The sequence below is a fragment of the Euleptes europaea genome, chromosome 7 (genome assembly GCF_029931775.1).
Source record: "Euleptes europaea isolate rEulEur1 chromosome 7, rEulEur1.hap1, whole genome shotgun sequence".
NCBI lineage: Eukaryota > Metazoa > Chordata > Lepidosauria > Squamata > Sphaerodactylidae > Euleptes > Euleptes europaea.
Genome location: NC_079318.1, coordinates 26,161,060 through 26,177,802, shown reverse-complemented (window position 1 = coordinate 26,177,802; position 16,743 = coordinate 26,161,060). Strand labels below are relative to the sequence as shown.

Below are 16,743 nucleotides of genomic sequence, written 5' to 3'. Positions count from 1 at the left end.
CACGGCGACGCATGCGCATTATTGTCGCACGCTGTTCCGGTTTGATTTCTCCTCCCCCCCATTAGGCGCTCGCTTCGGGCCAAAGAAAACCACAGTTCTCTTCGTTGTCGCGGGCGGATGACGTCACAAGCGGCGCCCGCTCCGAGGCGCCTGTGAAGCGCGAGGCGGGCCGGAGAGCGGCGGTTGGCCCCCCCCTCCGCGCGCGCGGGCGGACTGGAGGCAGGATGATGGTGGGCAAGACGAGCGCCCTCGCCGCGGGCCTCTGCGGGGCCCTTTTCATCGGCTACTGCATCTACTTCGACCGCAAGAGGAGGAGCGACCCCGATTTCAAGAACCGTCTGCGGGAACGTGAGTCGCTCGGTGGCTCTCCTCGTGGTCGAGCTTCGGGCCTCCCCTTCTGGCTCGACCCGCGCCGCTCTGGGACCCGTAGCGGGATTTCCCCTCCCCCCACCCCCAGCACGTGGCGGCCGCCCTCGCCTTCCCCGCGGCTACTGGGGTGGGGATTGAGGGTCGTAGCGCAGGGAAGCCCCCGCCTGTGCTTCCCCGCTCCTTCGTAAGCCTTTACGAGACCCAAGTGAGGCGCCTGCTCCATAGGATCCTACAAACGGGCTGTGTCCTTCCCCCCCGCCCCAGGAATGATAATTAGGTCAAGCCTAAAGCTGTGCATTTTCTGTGTTTCTTTTATGTCGTTCAGTATGGGTATGCTCTCCCAAAGTAGCTTGTGACACCGTTCTGCTGCTAGCCTATTTTATTCTCTCCGCAGCAAACCTGCGGAGTAGGTTAGGATGAGACTGGTCCAAGGTCACCCACACAGTGACCTTCCATGGCGGCGTTGAGATTGGAACCCAGGTCATAGCCCAACTTTTTTCTTTAAATTTTTTTTTATATATAGATATGTGTGTGTGTGTGTGTGTGTGTGTGTATATATATATATATACATACATACATATATATATATTTGTTTTTATAGCATAACTCAACAAAAACAAATCAAACAATTACAACAATAAAAAGAAAAATAACAAAAAGATACAAAAGAGTATCAATTATACAATCTACTTAATATGATCTACTTAATAAGATTATAGATTTCAAAATACTCTTTTGACCCGCCACCCACCCCAAAAAAGTGACCCATCGCCAGACTTCCGGAGAAGTGTCTAAACAGTTTAAAAATTACTCTGTTAACAATAATATAAAAAAAGTAAAAACTAATTTCTATAATTCACTAACTAAATTAGTAATATCCATTTTTGCCAGTTTATCCCATAGTCTAGCTTTCTAAACACTCAGTTGTCTGTCTGTTTCAGAGTTAACCTGTTCCCCCCTCCTTTCATCTGTCATCAAGGATCCCCTTTCTCATCTTAGATGTCCAGCAAACCCCAGTTTCTTTTGGTTATCTTTTGGTTAATGGGTGTGTGAGTGAGGGTCACTTGGCTTGCAGAGTGTTTATTACTGCACGAATCGAACCTGTGTCTGTCGCCTACTTTTTACATGTGGTGGTAAAAACTGCATGTGGAAGTTTGAGACTTTATATTATATGAACTTGAGATGCATGTATGAAAATATATGACGCTCTTAAAGTGTAAGGATATAAAAAATGTCCACCCCCAACTTCCAGGGGCTTAATGGAAGAGAGGCTACATTACCCTGTTTACCTCAGCTGCATACAGACACTAGGAATAAACTAGAGTTTGTGACAAGAATAAACCTGATTAGTCCGCCTTGCACGGACCTGTCTCTCCTCTTGAGGGGCCTGATTTGAAGAATTCTTGCTTACAGAAGTCTTCGTTCTAATGCACAAGCACAAACTTGGTTTATCTCCTCTCGCCTCCTCTTACACGCGCAATGTTTGTTCCAGTATCTGAATCTGAGCAACAGACTGAAATTTGCTTCTTTCCCAGCACTCAGAACAGACTAACATTAAACTGTGGTTTAGAACCTCAATTCCTGTGTTTGTGCTTGTCACAAACTTAGTGATTTTTGAATAGAGGTTTAGTTTATGCTTATGGAATACGAATCTGTGTCAGAGTTCAGCCTTTGCAAAGAGTGGCCTGATAGGTCTTCTACTGTGGCCAGTAGAGTGGTTCCTCAGTGGAACAGGCCTCCTTGGCAGGTGGGGGGCTCTCCTTTGGAGGTTTTTAAGCAGAGGCTAAATGGCCATCTTTCAGCAATGCTGATTCTGTGACCTTAGGCAGGTCATGAGAGGGAGGACAGGAAGGGTTGCGTCAGTGCCTGGCTCACATGGCCCTTTCTTGCATGCCACTTTGAGGTCAGGAAGCAATTTTCCTCCAGGCCAGATTGGCCAGGGATCCTGGAGAGGTTTTTTTGCCATCTTCTGGGCATGGAGCAGGGGTCACTGTGGGTATGGGGGAGGTAGTTGTGAATTTCCTGCATTGTAAAGGGGTTAGGATAGATGACCCTGGAGGTACCTTCCAACTTTATGATTCTGTGATTCTATATGTGTAGTACTAGTAGCAGCAGAAATAGTGTGTGGTTTGCAGTTTGAAGTTTATAAAATTAGAGGGGCAGGAAGTGTAGCTGCTTACTCACTTCACCTAACGCATTCTCAAACCCCCCTGGTATTGTTGCCGTTACAACTTCCAGGATAAGGACGAATGCAAAAGAAAAATGTAGAACTATCCAAAATGCAGAACATTCTTTTATTGCTCTGCATTATTTCACATCTGCAACAGGAACATAAATGCACTTTCATATAATCTGTTTTTAAGAGGAAATTTCTGTGAGCATATATTTGTAATTATTTGTAAGCCAGTCCTAAGATCTGAGGTAGTAGCCTTTTACTGGTAAAGATTTTCAGAGACTTACCTGAGCAGTATAAACAACAAAATTGTCAGTATTCTAAACCTTTCATTAGTAATAATTTGTAAATTGCTTCTTGTCCAGATGTAAGACAAATTCACAGATAGTTTATCTTCCACCTTTATTTTATGATTCCCACTGCTATACCTGGATGCATCTGACCCAGATGTAGGAGCCAAAATTCCAAAATTTGCTAACCATTGTATCAGCCTGATACTTAGAATGCAGTGATAAAAGGTCTCAAGAACCCAAAATGATTTATGCTGATTGTTTTCTTTTTGAAATGAAATACTCTCTGACATTTCACAGATAAAACCCGGGGCATATTCCTCTGATTTCTTAAAGACCACTCCTGTGCCCCCTACATTATTACATTTCGCTGAAAGCTCTACTGTACCGACAGTATAATATATTAATTTGCTCTGCAGTAGATTGCTGTACTCTGACTTAAAAGCCAAGTGTGAGGTTATTCTCTTGTTTAAAGGTATTCTAGTTCAAAATATACCAACTACAGTTAAGCACCAGGGCATGCATGTATACTGAGATAGTATTTATGTGTCTGCATTTATATGCATAAAGTCCAAACACTAAAGTGCAAATTTAACTTCTGTAGACTCTAGAGAAGAGTTAAACTTTGAAGAATAGCATCTTTAAAGATGTTAACGCAAAGATAGGAATAGCTAGTTAAAGAGTGTGACTTGTAAAAAAAAGATTTTAGGCAAGGAAATAAAAGGGAAGAAAATCTGCCTTTAATTACATTGCTTTCTTTTGACTTAGTGGAAAGGACTCCAAGCACAAGCAGCCTCATGCTGCTGGGAAGAAACGGTGTGTGGTAAAGTGACATAGGGAGAGGCAGGCTTGGGCTTCCTGGCTTCACCCCGAAGGACTGTCTCCATATGTCCCTATGCACCAGCTATGGCCATCAGGCAGCCATCTGTTGGGTACCTCACCACTTAGGGTGGCCCATCTGGCTTTGACCAGAGCCAGGGCCCTTTCCATCAGGCCTCTGTGGAATTGGCTCCCTGAAGAGGTGAGGGGCCCCCTTCTTGGAGATCTTCAGGAGGCGCTATAAGACCAGCCTGTTTGCCAGGGCTTTTGGGGGAGGTCGAATGGCAGGCATCTTTTGAGAGTGTGTGGGTGAAGATTTGGGGTTTGTTATTTTATTTATGGTTTTAACTGATAACATTTTAACTATCATTGCAAGCTGCCGTGAACCAGAAGGAAAGGCTGGATATAAATGTTTTAATAAATAAATGATGTTTCATTGCTGTTCAGGAGGGCTCTGATTGGTGTCGAGGTGGGTTGGTCACAGCAGCAGCTATTGCCTGTAGTTGGAACAAATCATCTCCTTTCTCAATTTTGCCTCCAGGTAACTCCAACCTGGACACTGTGCACCAAGACTGGGGCAATATCCATTCTGCCCTCCAAACTCCCACCTGACCCTGTACTACTATGAAAGTGTCAGCCCTTCACTGCTCTCCAGTTCCTATTTGGAGGTTTGCCAGCCATGCCCGTACTCCTGTGGATCAAAGGAGGAAGCAGTGGTGCAGCAGCTGGCATAATTGGGAAGAACAGTAGCACTTCTAGAGGCGCCATTGCTGTTTGAGTTTTGCCCCTGTTTGGTGGCCTCTTGCAGCTACGGCTTGGGGCTAGTGATCGTGTTTATTGACTTGGGTGGGTGGGAACTTCTTCAGCACCATCTGTAGATGGTAACTCAATTGTTACGAGGGCCGGATATGACATAAATGCCACTTGGTCAGGCCGGACCATGCCTCACCAGCCCAGATCAAGAGTGGAGGCTGGTTTGTGGGCCAGATAAGAGCTCTCAAGGGGCCAGATCCGGTTCACGGGCCTTATGTTTGACAATCCTGATCTATAGCACATTTCGCTGTGTATACCCTGTGGTTTTCTCCCCCCCCCCATCAACTTTGGATGCAAATAGAATTATGATTTTAAAATCAGTGTGTCCTTATCAAGTGCAGATATGTGGATTATTATAAAATACATATTGAAAGTATATGGTGTGTTACCCACAGGAAGGAAGAAGCAGAAGCTTGCCAAAGAAAGAGCAGGACTTTCAAAGGTATTACTATCCTGTCATACTTAGTTTAATTTTTACAGTGCTGTATAATAAATGGAGTGCGGAATTCTCTTCAGAATGGAGTTTGGTTGAATGTACTGTATTTTCTGGCGTATAAGACTACTTTTTAACCCAGGAAAATCTTCTCAAAAGTCGGGGGTCGTCTTATACGCCGGATGCTGAATTCCGAGCCAGACTGGAGAATCTGCCTGGGGAGCCGCCTCCGCTCTGTCCATGTCCACCAGAGGAGGGAGGGGAGGCGAGCCCGGCGAGGGCACTCACTGCCCGGCTCGGAGTCGGAGCCAGGCGCGCCGGGGTGCACGGAGGGAAGTGCTCGGCTGCACTCCAGCGGCAGCGCAAGGCAGGCAGGCGGCTGGCTGGCTGGCCAGGGCTGGGGTGGCCACTCTCTTCTCCCGGCACAGGGTGTTTTGGCTGCTGCCTAGCACACCCAACATGTCCCCTTTCCTCCCCGGCCTCCGCTTCAGCTTCTGTCTTTATGGGTTTCCCTCCCCTCCAAACCCTCCTTTAGCCCCGCCTTCCACGGGCCGTTGGCTCAGTCCTCCCCTCGCCCTTCTCGAGGGCCCTTACTCTCGCCCCCGTCCCCCTCTTCTTCTCCGCTCCCTTCTCCCCTCGCCGACTCCCCCCAAGAGCCACGTCCCGCCGCTTTGGGCTCCCACCCTCCCACCGGAGCCCGGGGCTGAGCCTTGGCTACAGCTGGCGTCTCTGGCTGTGGGGCTCCCACTGCCCGGGGAGTCTCCCTCCCCGCCTCGCCTCCAGGATTTGCTCCGGCCGGGCTGGGTTGGCACACACTCTTCCACTGTTCCTCCCGCCAGCCCAGCCTCCCGGCGCGCTGCCAGCTCATCCGGCCGCCCACGCCCCCTCTTTCTCCCGCCCCGGTAAGTGGTGTTGTTTCCCCGGGGGTTGAGCCGCCCCAGGAGGACCGGGGGTGGCCGCGGGGTTGGGGCGCAGTCCTGAGGGCCGGCCCCAGGCCGCGGACTCTGGTTGGGCCGCTCCAGGAGGTCTGGGGGCGGCCGCAGGTTGGGGCGCAGTCCCGAGGGCCGGCCCTAGGCCGCGGACTCGGGACAATCCCAAACTCTATATTTTAACTGTAAAAATGGGGGGTCATCTTATACGCCGGAAAATACGGTACTATGTTTGCAGCTTTTCCAGTTAGTACTTTGAGTTATTTCCATAGTGGGTTTTGTGGGGAGGGGAGATAGTCTTGCCAGCTGTAGTTCATTTCTCTGGCAATTTTGAGTACTTATAAGCTGATCAAAATGATCTGGAACCTTTCGACTCTTACCATAAAATATTTTTTTCTAATTAACATTTTTTTCCTTGTCTTATAAATGTCTTTTTTTTTTACAGTTACCTGATCTAAAAGATGCTGAAGCAGTTCAGAAGTTTTTCCTTGAAGAGATACAACTCGGAGAGGAATTACTAGCACAAGGTTGTTGCAAATCTCCCTAAAATATGGGAATAATAAAATGTGCTGAAATATAAACCATATTAATTCTTGAAGTGATTGCCTTGGGAACTGCCATTTTAATGAAGTTTTAAAAAAATCTACTTTAAATCAGCTTCCAAGTTTCTACAAGCAGTATTTAGAACAATTCATAGCACTGTGGGGCGAGGAAGCAATTTTCCTCCAGATTGGCCAGGGATCCTGGAAGGGTCCCCCCCCCCAATCTTTTGGGCATAGAGTAGGGGTCACTGGGGGTGTGAGGGGAAGGTAGTTGTGAATTTCCTGCATTGTTCAGGGGGTTGGACTAGATGACCCTGGTGGTTCCTTCCAACTCTTATGATTCTATGTATCCAGCCACTCTGCTCATCAAAGTGGAAGAGCCACTTAAGTTGGAGAAAGGATTCAGACTTCACTGAGAAGCATGTAAGGATACACGTGTCTACTCTTTCTGGACTATTAAAATCTTACAGCTTGTAAATTGTTCCTGTTGGAGCAAACAACGTGTGAGAACTATGTGGTAATGATGCCATTTTACTGAATAAAGTTGCTTTATTGGCATATGTCTTTTAAAGGAACAGGATTTGCTGTTCCAATTTCAACTATAGTAATGTATTAAAATATGTATACCCCTTCTTACCCCTGTTAAATGGTGACTCAAAGTAAATGACAAGTGCAGGTGGTAAACAAACCGGACAAACACATTAAAACATAAATACAAAGAGCAGAAATACATAAAATGGCCCTAAAATCTCTGTCGCATGAACCTATGTGCACAAGCCTATATTTAATTCAGTTCAGATGCCCCCAAACACTTCTTTGAATTGCTAAAACTGTTCCAGGCTAGGAATACTGGCATTCTCCGGGAGGCTGTTCCAAAGACCAGGTGCTGTGCCCAAGAAGAAATGTTCTTGTGTCAAGGCAGATCTGACTTAGCTTGGGCACACAAGTGAAAGCCCTGGGAAGATCTAAGTTGGTACATGGGATCATGCTGGGAGAGGCAGTCCTTCACATACGTGAGACCCAGGCTCCCTAGGGCTTTAAAGGTAAAAACCTTCATCTTGAATTTGACCTGGAAACAGATAGGCACCGAAAACCATAGGACAGCTAAGGTAGTATAATCATTACTCCAAGTATGTAAATGAATGGCTACACACTGTACCAATCTGCTTTTAGATCTACAAGGAAAACTTTCTGTAGAACACATTGTAACAGCATACTCCTGAAGTTATGGAGGTATGGCTCAACATGATAAAATCTACTTAGGAAGGCCCTTTCTGCACAAATTGTAACTGGGGGGAAATGCACTTATCACAGCTGTGTTAGCCTGATCCTTCAACAAATCAGAATCTCAGCTCTTTCCTAAAATTATCAGCTTCAGCACTGCCCAGCATGGGATAGAAAAGGCATTGCCTTCCAGAAACCTTCATCTTGATGGCCAATATCATCTCTCTCTTGCCTGGGTTTGGCTTTAGCCTGTTACCCTCAGTTGCTTGGCCACTGGCCTAGGCCAGATACTGCAACTTCTGATAGCTTGTTAAAAAAATACAGACAACCCCAAAGCTCTGGACTATCTAATTTAAAAAAATCTAATGTATAAATTAAACATTGAGCTAATTAACCCCATAGGATTTCACAGGATTGATCCCACGCCACCGAGTTGTCTACAGAGGCTTTTTGAGCCCAGATAAGACACTGGAATCACATTAACTTGGTAGCTTTCAAACACATGCTTGTCTCAAGGCAGCTTAATAGAAGTGGGTGATCAACTATGTAAAAGGCAGCAGACAAACTGAGCAAGACCAGAAAAGGTGCATTTTCCTTATCTTGCTGTAAGCAAAGATTGTCCACCACTACTCATACAGCCTCTGTCAAATCAAGGGCAAATGTGTCATCCAAGAAACCCTGGAGTTGTGCTGCCACTGCTCTTTAAATCACTTTGCCTAGAAATGGTAAAGTTTGATAGGTGCTTATATATAATAAGGCTCTACTTACGTCCCGAGCAATTATGAAATATTTTCTAACTTCTGGTAGACAGTACCTTCCAGCCGCCATTACAATTTTTGACAGCAAGGTTGCCTCCCGGTTGTTATATGGCATTCCTGTGTGGATAGAGGCATGCCACGAAGCTCTAGATCATATATTGTTATCCTTTCTTTGAAAGATTACTGGGACACCACTATATGTTGTGGGAATTGTTTTGAGGCTAGATTTGGGTTTACATTCACTTGAGGCCTGAGCATGGAGGACCACCTTTAGGCGTTGGCTGAAAATATTGTTCGCCAATGATAGATACTTATCCCTCTGAAAAGATGATCCTCACTTAAGCCCTGGGAGGGAGTTAATTGAACCAAGACTCTCACTATTAGGATATCAGCCTACGGATCTAATAGCTTTAGGGCTGACTTCTGCCAATACTGTAATGCTCAAACATCTTTTTGAATTAGATCTATCTAGCTCAGGTATGCGAGCTTGAAGTGGGTGTTCCCCTTTTTACTTGGGTCTTTTGTACCTTGAAGGCCCTCCTGCTAATATATACTTTTAATCTGTGTCACACTACAGAAGAGCTTTCATGCTGTCTTGGCTAAATGCAATTCCATCTCAGTTGTTAAAAGATTGTTATAGTAATAGGCCTTACTCTGATAGGACGTGCTTTTGCACATCAGGGCAGGTAGACACAATGGAGCATGGTCTTTTAGAATGTAGCCTATTCACACACATAAGACATTTATTTCTCCCTGCTTGCAAAGAGTTGCTGATGCACCTATAGGCGACAAATTGAAATTTTTGCTTGCTGGGTCAGATCCTAATATAACCTTATCAGTTGCAAAATTATTCTCTAGGGTAACGATATGAATGACTAATTTTATCTCAGGGGATTTTATTGTGATTTAGCTCATGGTCTGTAGGCCAATAGAGCTGTATCATTAAAGATATGTGCTTATAATTAGTCATTTTTCTCTGGGTTTTTTTTTTAAAGGTTGAATAACCTCTTTCCGAGGCTTTGGGAAATCCCCTGCTCAAAACGAAAAGCTAATATTAGCCAGAGAATTCACCTTATCCCCACATGACTTTGGCTGTTACCGCACTAGGTATTCCCAGCGATGTATTAAGAGTTTGAAAATGTTATAAAAAACATCGCTTTAAAAGGGTTTTTGGATGCCATGGCTAAAAAATGGTTGGAAGACATCTTCACAGCTAAAGGGGCCAAACAAAGTGCGAACACTATTTTTTATAACAGTTTCAAACTCTTAATACATCGCTGGGAATACATAGAAAGTGCGAACAGTATTTTTTATAACATTTTCAAACTCTTAATACATCCCTGGGAATACCTAACGGGGTAACAGCCAAAGTTAACAAAGTGGAGCAACGACCCAGGCTACAGGTGGATAACTTCACAGTTTCTAGGAACTTTCACTGCCAGTTTTGTAGTAAACCAGAGAACTGGACCTTTCCCTGAGAGTGAGAGAGGATGCCAGGGAACAATTCTACCAATAGCTTTAGAAGCTTGATATTCCCACCCCCAACAAGTGCTTTTGTAGAATCACCCTTGAGGGTTTTAAAATCCCCCAGAGCAGTCTGGAAATTAAGTGGATCCATAAGTCTCTGTGGGCGGGTCATCCTATTGGCCCTTTGTCTCTGTGGGAATGAATTGTTATGAACACCTGGACCTTAATTAACTGAACCTGGGTAACAGGTGAAGCTGAAATTTCCAGGCCAGTGGCCTTCCTTTTGTACAGTCTCTCTTTATCTTTATCTAATCTAAAATGTACAAAGAGACACTGCTGGGATAATTTTGATGGGGGGTTGTAATATGCAATTTAAAGCCAATGTAATAATGTTTAATTTTTTGTACAGGTGAATATGAAAAAGGTGTTGACCACTTGACAAATGCCATTGCTGTGTGTGGACAACCACAACAGTTATTACAAGTTCTACAGCAGACTCTTCCACCACCAGTTTTCCAGATGCTTCTCACTAAACTCCCAACAATTAGCCAGGTATGAAAAGTAACTTTTACCGTATGTTTTTTTTTTTTTCCAATCTAAAGTAGATTTAGTTAACTATTGGGATTATTTATAGCCCGGTCCTATGTATAGTCAAAAACTCCAGTTTGTTTAACAGGGTTCTAGACCTAGGGATTGATTTTAATGTGTGGTAGCATTTAATGAGTACTTCCTTAATTTGATATGTTGATGGACACTTTCATTGTTAAAATGAGGAAAGTATGTTAGCTGGAATGAGGGAAGTGGTGGCTTTCTTATAGTGCTGTGTTGACACTTTTCAAGGTTGAGAAGGTTTTCCAAGCAGTTAGGTTCTAGCAGAAATGTAGTTCTATCTTTGGGTTCAAGAGAGTTTGTCTGTGGCAACATTTGAGGTCATCAAACTGTTTCGGGTGTTAAACTGTCAGCAAGATCACTGCAGTGTGCTCTCAAGGAGAGTATGAGCCTTACTTACCCTGTTGTAGGGTGTTATAAAATAGTAATGAAATTGTTCTACCAATATAATTATCTGGCATCTTTCAATGGAGAAGAAAAATGATTCTGTTAAGAACATAAGAAGTGCCCTGGTGCATAAGACAGACCAGTGGTCCATTTTTTTTAATATATATTTTTTTACAAGATTTATATACCCAGTGAGCTTCCACATCAGAGCTTGGATTTGAACCTGAGTGTCCCAGATTGGAAATACAGTTGAACCAAAGGAGAGTTCAGAGCGTTTCACATAACTTTACAGATGTTTTGCCTATCCTCTGTATACAATATTCAACACTTTTCCCACAACAAATGCTGCTCCCAATAATGCACTTCACTGAAGAAAACCATTTCTTTTGTCATTTGACATTCTTGACCACAAAAGCCTACTTCTTGGATGGGCATGTTGCGAGAGACAACTAGTAATTAGTATTCACTCAAGTTCTTATCATTAGCCTGCCTTGAGATACCTAAGACTTACTATGCCCACTTACTTGTGAATATCCCATTTAAGTCCATGTAATTTCTTAGTACCCACATGCACAGGATCACTCTTTTAGAAATGAAGAATAATAGGATTACAGAAATGTCCAGAACAACTGGGGAAAGTTGAAGGGCAGAATTTGGAGACTTTGAGATCAGTTTTAATATGCATCTCTTCGGAAGCTCAATTATCCATCATGCTGGCTTCTTTCAGTTCTAGACCTTATTGAAATAGGTATGAGGGTTACCACACTTCTTTTCACACACAATTCTGACTTGTCAGATAACTTGTACTTAACACAACCTTTTTTCTCCACTTTGTGTATTACAGGAAACATTAGATTTTCAAGTAATCTAAAGCAGAATTTTAATAACGTATACTTGAAATCCCTTAATCTCTCAAATAAATTGAAAAACTGTGAAAGATTCATAGGCCCAGAGTAGCAAAATATCCATTTCTGTTACTTCAGTTATTCCATCACTGATGGTAAAGCCCCTTTCCAGTAATGCAAATGAGCCATCTTTTTTGCAAAAGCAGATTCAGTAACAAGGGGTTGCTCAGAGCCTGAACAGTCTCATCTAAGTAACACATGTGGAGATCAATCTTTAATCTAAAGGTAAAGGTAGTCCCCCTGTGCAAGCACCGGGTCATTACTGACCCATGGGGTGACGTCACATCCTGACGTTTACTAGGCAGATTGTGCTTACAGGGTGGTTTGCCAGTGCCTTCCCCAGTCATCTTCCCTTTACCCCCAGCAAGCTGAGTACTCATTTTACCGACCTCGGAAGGATGGAAGGCTGAGTCAACCTTGAGCCGGCTACCTGAAACCGACTTTCGTCGGGATCGAACTCAGATCATGAGCAGACCTTTCGACTGCAGTACTGCAGCTTACCACTTTGTGCCGCGGGGCTCAGATCTTTAATCTAGCACCAATCATTTGAGAAATAATGTCTATCAGTCTCCTCCAGTACTACTGAATATGTTGACATCTCTACCAAATATGGTAAAATCTGTGTGATAAACTTAGCATTTCCGGTACTTAAAGTTATCGTGGAGCTTGTTTAAACTTGCAGGCAGCAGATGGCAAAGATGTTTGCTTGTATACAGCAAGAACCACAAGTAGAGCTGAGCTTTGGAGGAATTTCTTGCTTCCTCCTCCTTCCTGAAATGCTTTCTCCAGGGGACCCCCAGGAACAGCACTAGGGATGGTGTGGGAATCTGTAATGGGATAGGGTGTCGGCAGAAACCCCCCACTCTGCCAGCACAGGAGTCCTGGTGAATAGCAGTTATTGGATATAAATGATAGATACACAAAATGGCTTTACTAAGGTCATTTATGCATGGTCGCTTTACCCTCCTTTATTCCCTGTTTCAGCCAGGATCAAATTTTTCAGTATGCATGTTACCTCATTCCTTGGAAGCTCAACGCTGTTTCAACACAAAATGAACCCGGCTTTTCCCATTCCTCTTCTGGCCCGAATTAAACCGTTCATCCTGGCTCATTCTGGAGTCACAGAGCATGCATACTCTGTTCTCGGGTTGAGCTTCACCCCACCCTTTCCCAAACCCCTCTTCAAGGCAGCATGCAGATAGCCAAACAGGGGAAGAACAGAAGATTGGCTTCTCTCACAGCCAATCATAAAGCAGTGTGTAAAGAGGCAGGGATTCAAGTGCTTCCTGGGAGCACTTTCTGAGCAAAAGAAAGGCTTTTTAAAAACTTGAATTTCTCCCCCCCCCCTTCTTTCAGGTTGCTCCGTTTTTTGTTTTTAGTTCTTAAAATGCTTTTTTATGCTCTAGTTGGGTCTGTGGGGAAGGAGATCTTCTCTCAGGGTGAGTATTGCGAAGTCAGCCAATTACAGAGCAGCATTTAAAGGGGTGGGACTTGATTTGAACTTGGGAGACTGCTTTTCTGTATTCATGCCTCCATTAGCGCACAGTTTCATCCTTGATCATTCCAGCCAATGCATAGAGTTTCCCCCAACCTGGGTTACTGTGATCCTGGCTGAAACAGGGAATAAAGGAGGTTAAAGCAACCATGCATAAATGACCTATGTTTTAGATGTTGCTCCATTTCGAATTCATCAAGGAAAATCCTGAATCTCTACCCTATTACCATTTAAAGATCACTTCACATAAATAACTCTGAACATTATTTTATACACTTGAAAGCAGGCCATTCCCTATAGTATTTTCTTTAGTTGTATCTCAGCCTCTGTGTAAAACCAATAAACGTAACACAAAATGTCTCACCGGAAAGTACTGAACCATAGTGATTCCTAGCCTCATGTTTCACCTTGATCCCCTGGACCTTAATTAATTACTAGTCTGTCTCAAATTTACCACTCTTGATCAAGGTGATGGAAGATCTGGCTATCCAGCTTCAGGGGCTGCTTCTTGAAACTGAAACTGGCAAAGATTCTAGATTTTCTAGATAGCATTAGGGCATTTAATTAACCTTTTCCTATGAAATAGATGGGGAGTTTGTGACCCCTTTGATTTTCCTCAGCTGTCTTAGGTCTTTTAATATCTTTTAATATCTCTCGCCTTCCATACCTTCTTAAATGCATGACCACAATTTTGCTTATTTATTTCCTAAATATTGAATTAGTTTTGGCTAGTTAAAACTAAATTGAGCATTAATTTTGTAAAGTGGGGAGGGGGGGGAGATTGTATTCTAAATAAGCATCTTCTGTCCCATATAACCTGCCACCAAACCCCCCCAAGAAACCCCTCTTTATAGGCTAACAATTTTGGTAAATCACTCCCTATATGTTGATTGGTATAATGTTTTGCTTTTGCAAATTGAGATGCCTGCAGTTTATTAGCTTCTTTTTTCAGATTCACGGGTTCACAGGGCTACGCCTCCCTTTTTTGCAGGCGTTAACTCCGCACCTGCAAAAAGGGGCGTTTCCGAGCTGTAAGGGCTTCTCGCCCTTGGGAATGTCCCCTTTGACGCCGCGCTGGCCCTTGCGCTGGGAAAACGCTGCCGGCGCGGATGTTCTAGCATCCACGGCTTGTGCTGCTCCCTGGAGCCAGCGTTACTGGACCTGTACCAGCGTTAGTGCCAGTTTAGCTGGTGCAAGTGGCACTAATGCTGGCGCAAGGGTCAAGCTGTCTCCTATTCCCCCCCCATTAGGATTGTGCAGTTAATGTCTTTAAAATTCAGTTATGTGGCAGCTGTATATATCTTGTATCCAATTGATTTAGTTTGCTTATCTTCTAACCTTGTGATTTCTTTTAACAATATACATCTTCCCTCCGTCTCATTTTTATATGAAGCAAAACCTAGTGGTAGACCCTTCGGTTATGGCTTTAAAGGTCCCTCACCATTGTCAAAACTCTAGGAAGAATATAATTAGGGGGAACTCCTATATATCCCTTCTTATTTTTCCTTAGTTTGTGTTTTTTGATAGCCATATAGTAGTCTCTTTCCTCAGCCCTTAGTCCTTGCCTAAGTGTGTAATACTGGAATACTGTCCACAGACACAACTCAACCAACATTTTCAGACACTGTTTTGTTCCAAATAATGGAAGGGGGGGGCACACTTGTGACCAATTCTATAATGGTTATTATTAAAGTAGACATATTTGAATGTTGCCTGTAACTTCTGGCTCTGCACTGTTACGATGCCAAATATCTTTCAGTTAGCCATTCTAAAGGTAAAGGTCCCCTGTGCAAGCACCGGGTCATTCTTGACCCATGGGGTGATGTCACATCCCGACATTTTCTAGGCAGACTTTGTTTACGGGGTGGTTTGCCAGTGCCTTCCCCAGTCATCTTGCCTTACCCCCCACAAGCTGGGTACTCATTCGACTGACCTTGGAAGGATGGAAGGCTGAGTCAACCTTGAGCCGGCTACCTGAAACCAACGGGATCGAATTCAGGTCGCGTGCGCAAGCAAAGCTTTGGACTGCATTACTGCAGCTTACCACTCTGCGCATACAAACTGCTCATGAAAAGTATGAATTGTAAAAGTTATTTTAAGGCAGCCTGAGGAGCAGCTGTTATGAACAATTGTAGGCAAAAGCCTTGTAAGAGGAGTGAGGTGCCTGGGATGAAGTCCCTGCCTGTAAATTTTTGAACATCACTAATGACAAAGGCTAGAATAAATAAGTCACTGTTGCAGTTGTCAGAATCTGGGAAATTCCCCAGAGTTCATGTGTGCCCCAAACCGCCAGCCCGGTTTCAGCAAAAGGGCAGAATTGTTGGTTGTGTCTTCACGTCTGGTTTAACATAAAAGTAACGCACATTATTTCGACCTCGTTGGTTCTAATTCTGTTAATTTCAAACCATTTGATTGCCGTAGAGTAAACATTAATAGCAACTATATATCTGGGTCCCAGGTAAGTAATATTTAGCCAATGTTAGCTCAGTCAAGTCTTACACAACTTGATTAGGTAGTTTCCTGGGTCTTTTTCACTCATTAACTGCCTGCCGTTTTTGAAGTAGTGATGATTTTTTTTGGGGGGGGGGTCTAAATCTTGTAACAATTATAACTCCTTTCAGTAATACCATTCACAATGCTATTCTACAGTTGTGTCAATATTTTCTTTTGCAGAGAATTGTAAGTGCACAATGCTTGGCTGAAGATGACGTGGAATGAGAAATCACAGCAGGAAAAATAAGATTTCCTTAGCGCAAAAAATGAGCATCATGGGGGGCGGGGAAATAAAGAAACAAACATAGTCATAATGGACTGTATATCACATTTAAATCTACCAAGGTTAATTTTAACTTTGAGTAGGTTGGTTTGGCTGGACTTTATTTATTATCTAGTGCAAAGTGTATTTTGATAAGTTCATTTTATAAATACACCATGTTGAGTTATAAAAGACCACTGTCATTTATTACTAAGGCAGTTGTAACATTGTACATATAAAAGATGTAAAACTACGACACAAAATTCCCCATGATCGTTTTTGAAGAACATAAAGCTAAGGCAATAAAGATTTATCTGTGCTTGTCTCTCTGTGTGCGTGTGTGTGTGCATGTATGCTGATTTGACTATTGAAGTGGGCACGTCAAGCCTGTCTCAGCGTGTCTTGGATGTTTTCCAGAAATTAAAAGCAGCAAGTCATTAGTGTACTCAAATGTGGAACAATATAACAGTAGAACTATTATAGGTTACACAGATTAAATTGGGAGACCACTTTTACTCTCTTTTTTTAAAAACTAACTAGTGGGTTGAACCAAAGGAAAGCACATTTATTACATTAACTGTGTGTTTGGTGCTCAACTGACCTCCTTTTCCCCTCTGCATCTCATGGCTGCTGTTTCTTCCTCTGCACTACAACAGGTTACTCAGCTTCTCTCTCTTTCTCTATATTGTCAAAGGCCTCTGTACTTCTTATTACCTCTCTTTTCTCCATCCTGGCCCCAAAGGCCTCTCTGCCCCCTACATCACGGATACCCTTT

The 16,743-nt window shown here is 43.5% G+C and overlaps 1 protein-coding gene and 1 non-coding gene across 2 annotated transcripts; both read left to right on the top strand.

Annotated features, from left to right (window-relative positions):
* Positions 1–209: 209 nt before the first annotated feature.
* Positions 210–16,287, top strand: TOMM20 (translocase of outer mitochondrial membrane 20). Its single transcript, XM_056852365.1, has 5 exons — positions 210–348; positions 4,860–4,906; positions 6,272–6,353; positions 10,227–10,369; positions 15,887–16,287. The coding sequence occupies exons 1-5, from the start codon at positions 225–227 to the stop codon at positions 15,929–15,931; spliced, it is 441 nt and encodes a 146-aa protein (XP_056708343.1). The 5' UTR covers positions 210–224; the 3' UTR covers positions 15,932–16,287.
* On the top strand, positions 2,562–2,701 carry LOC130481282 (small nucleolar RNA SNORA14). The gene has a single exon (XR_008933467.1). It is a non-coding gene; the product is annotated as a small nucleolar RNA SNORA14 (small nucleolar RNA).
* Positions 16,288–16,743: the final 456 nt, after the last annotated feature.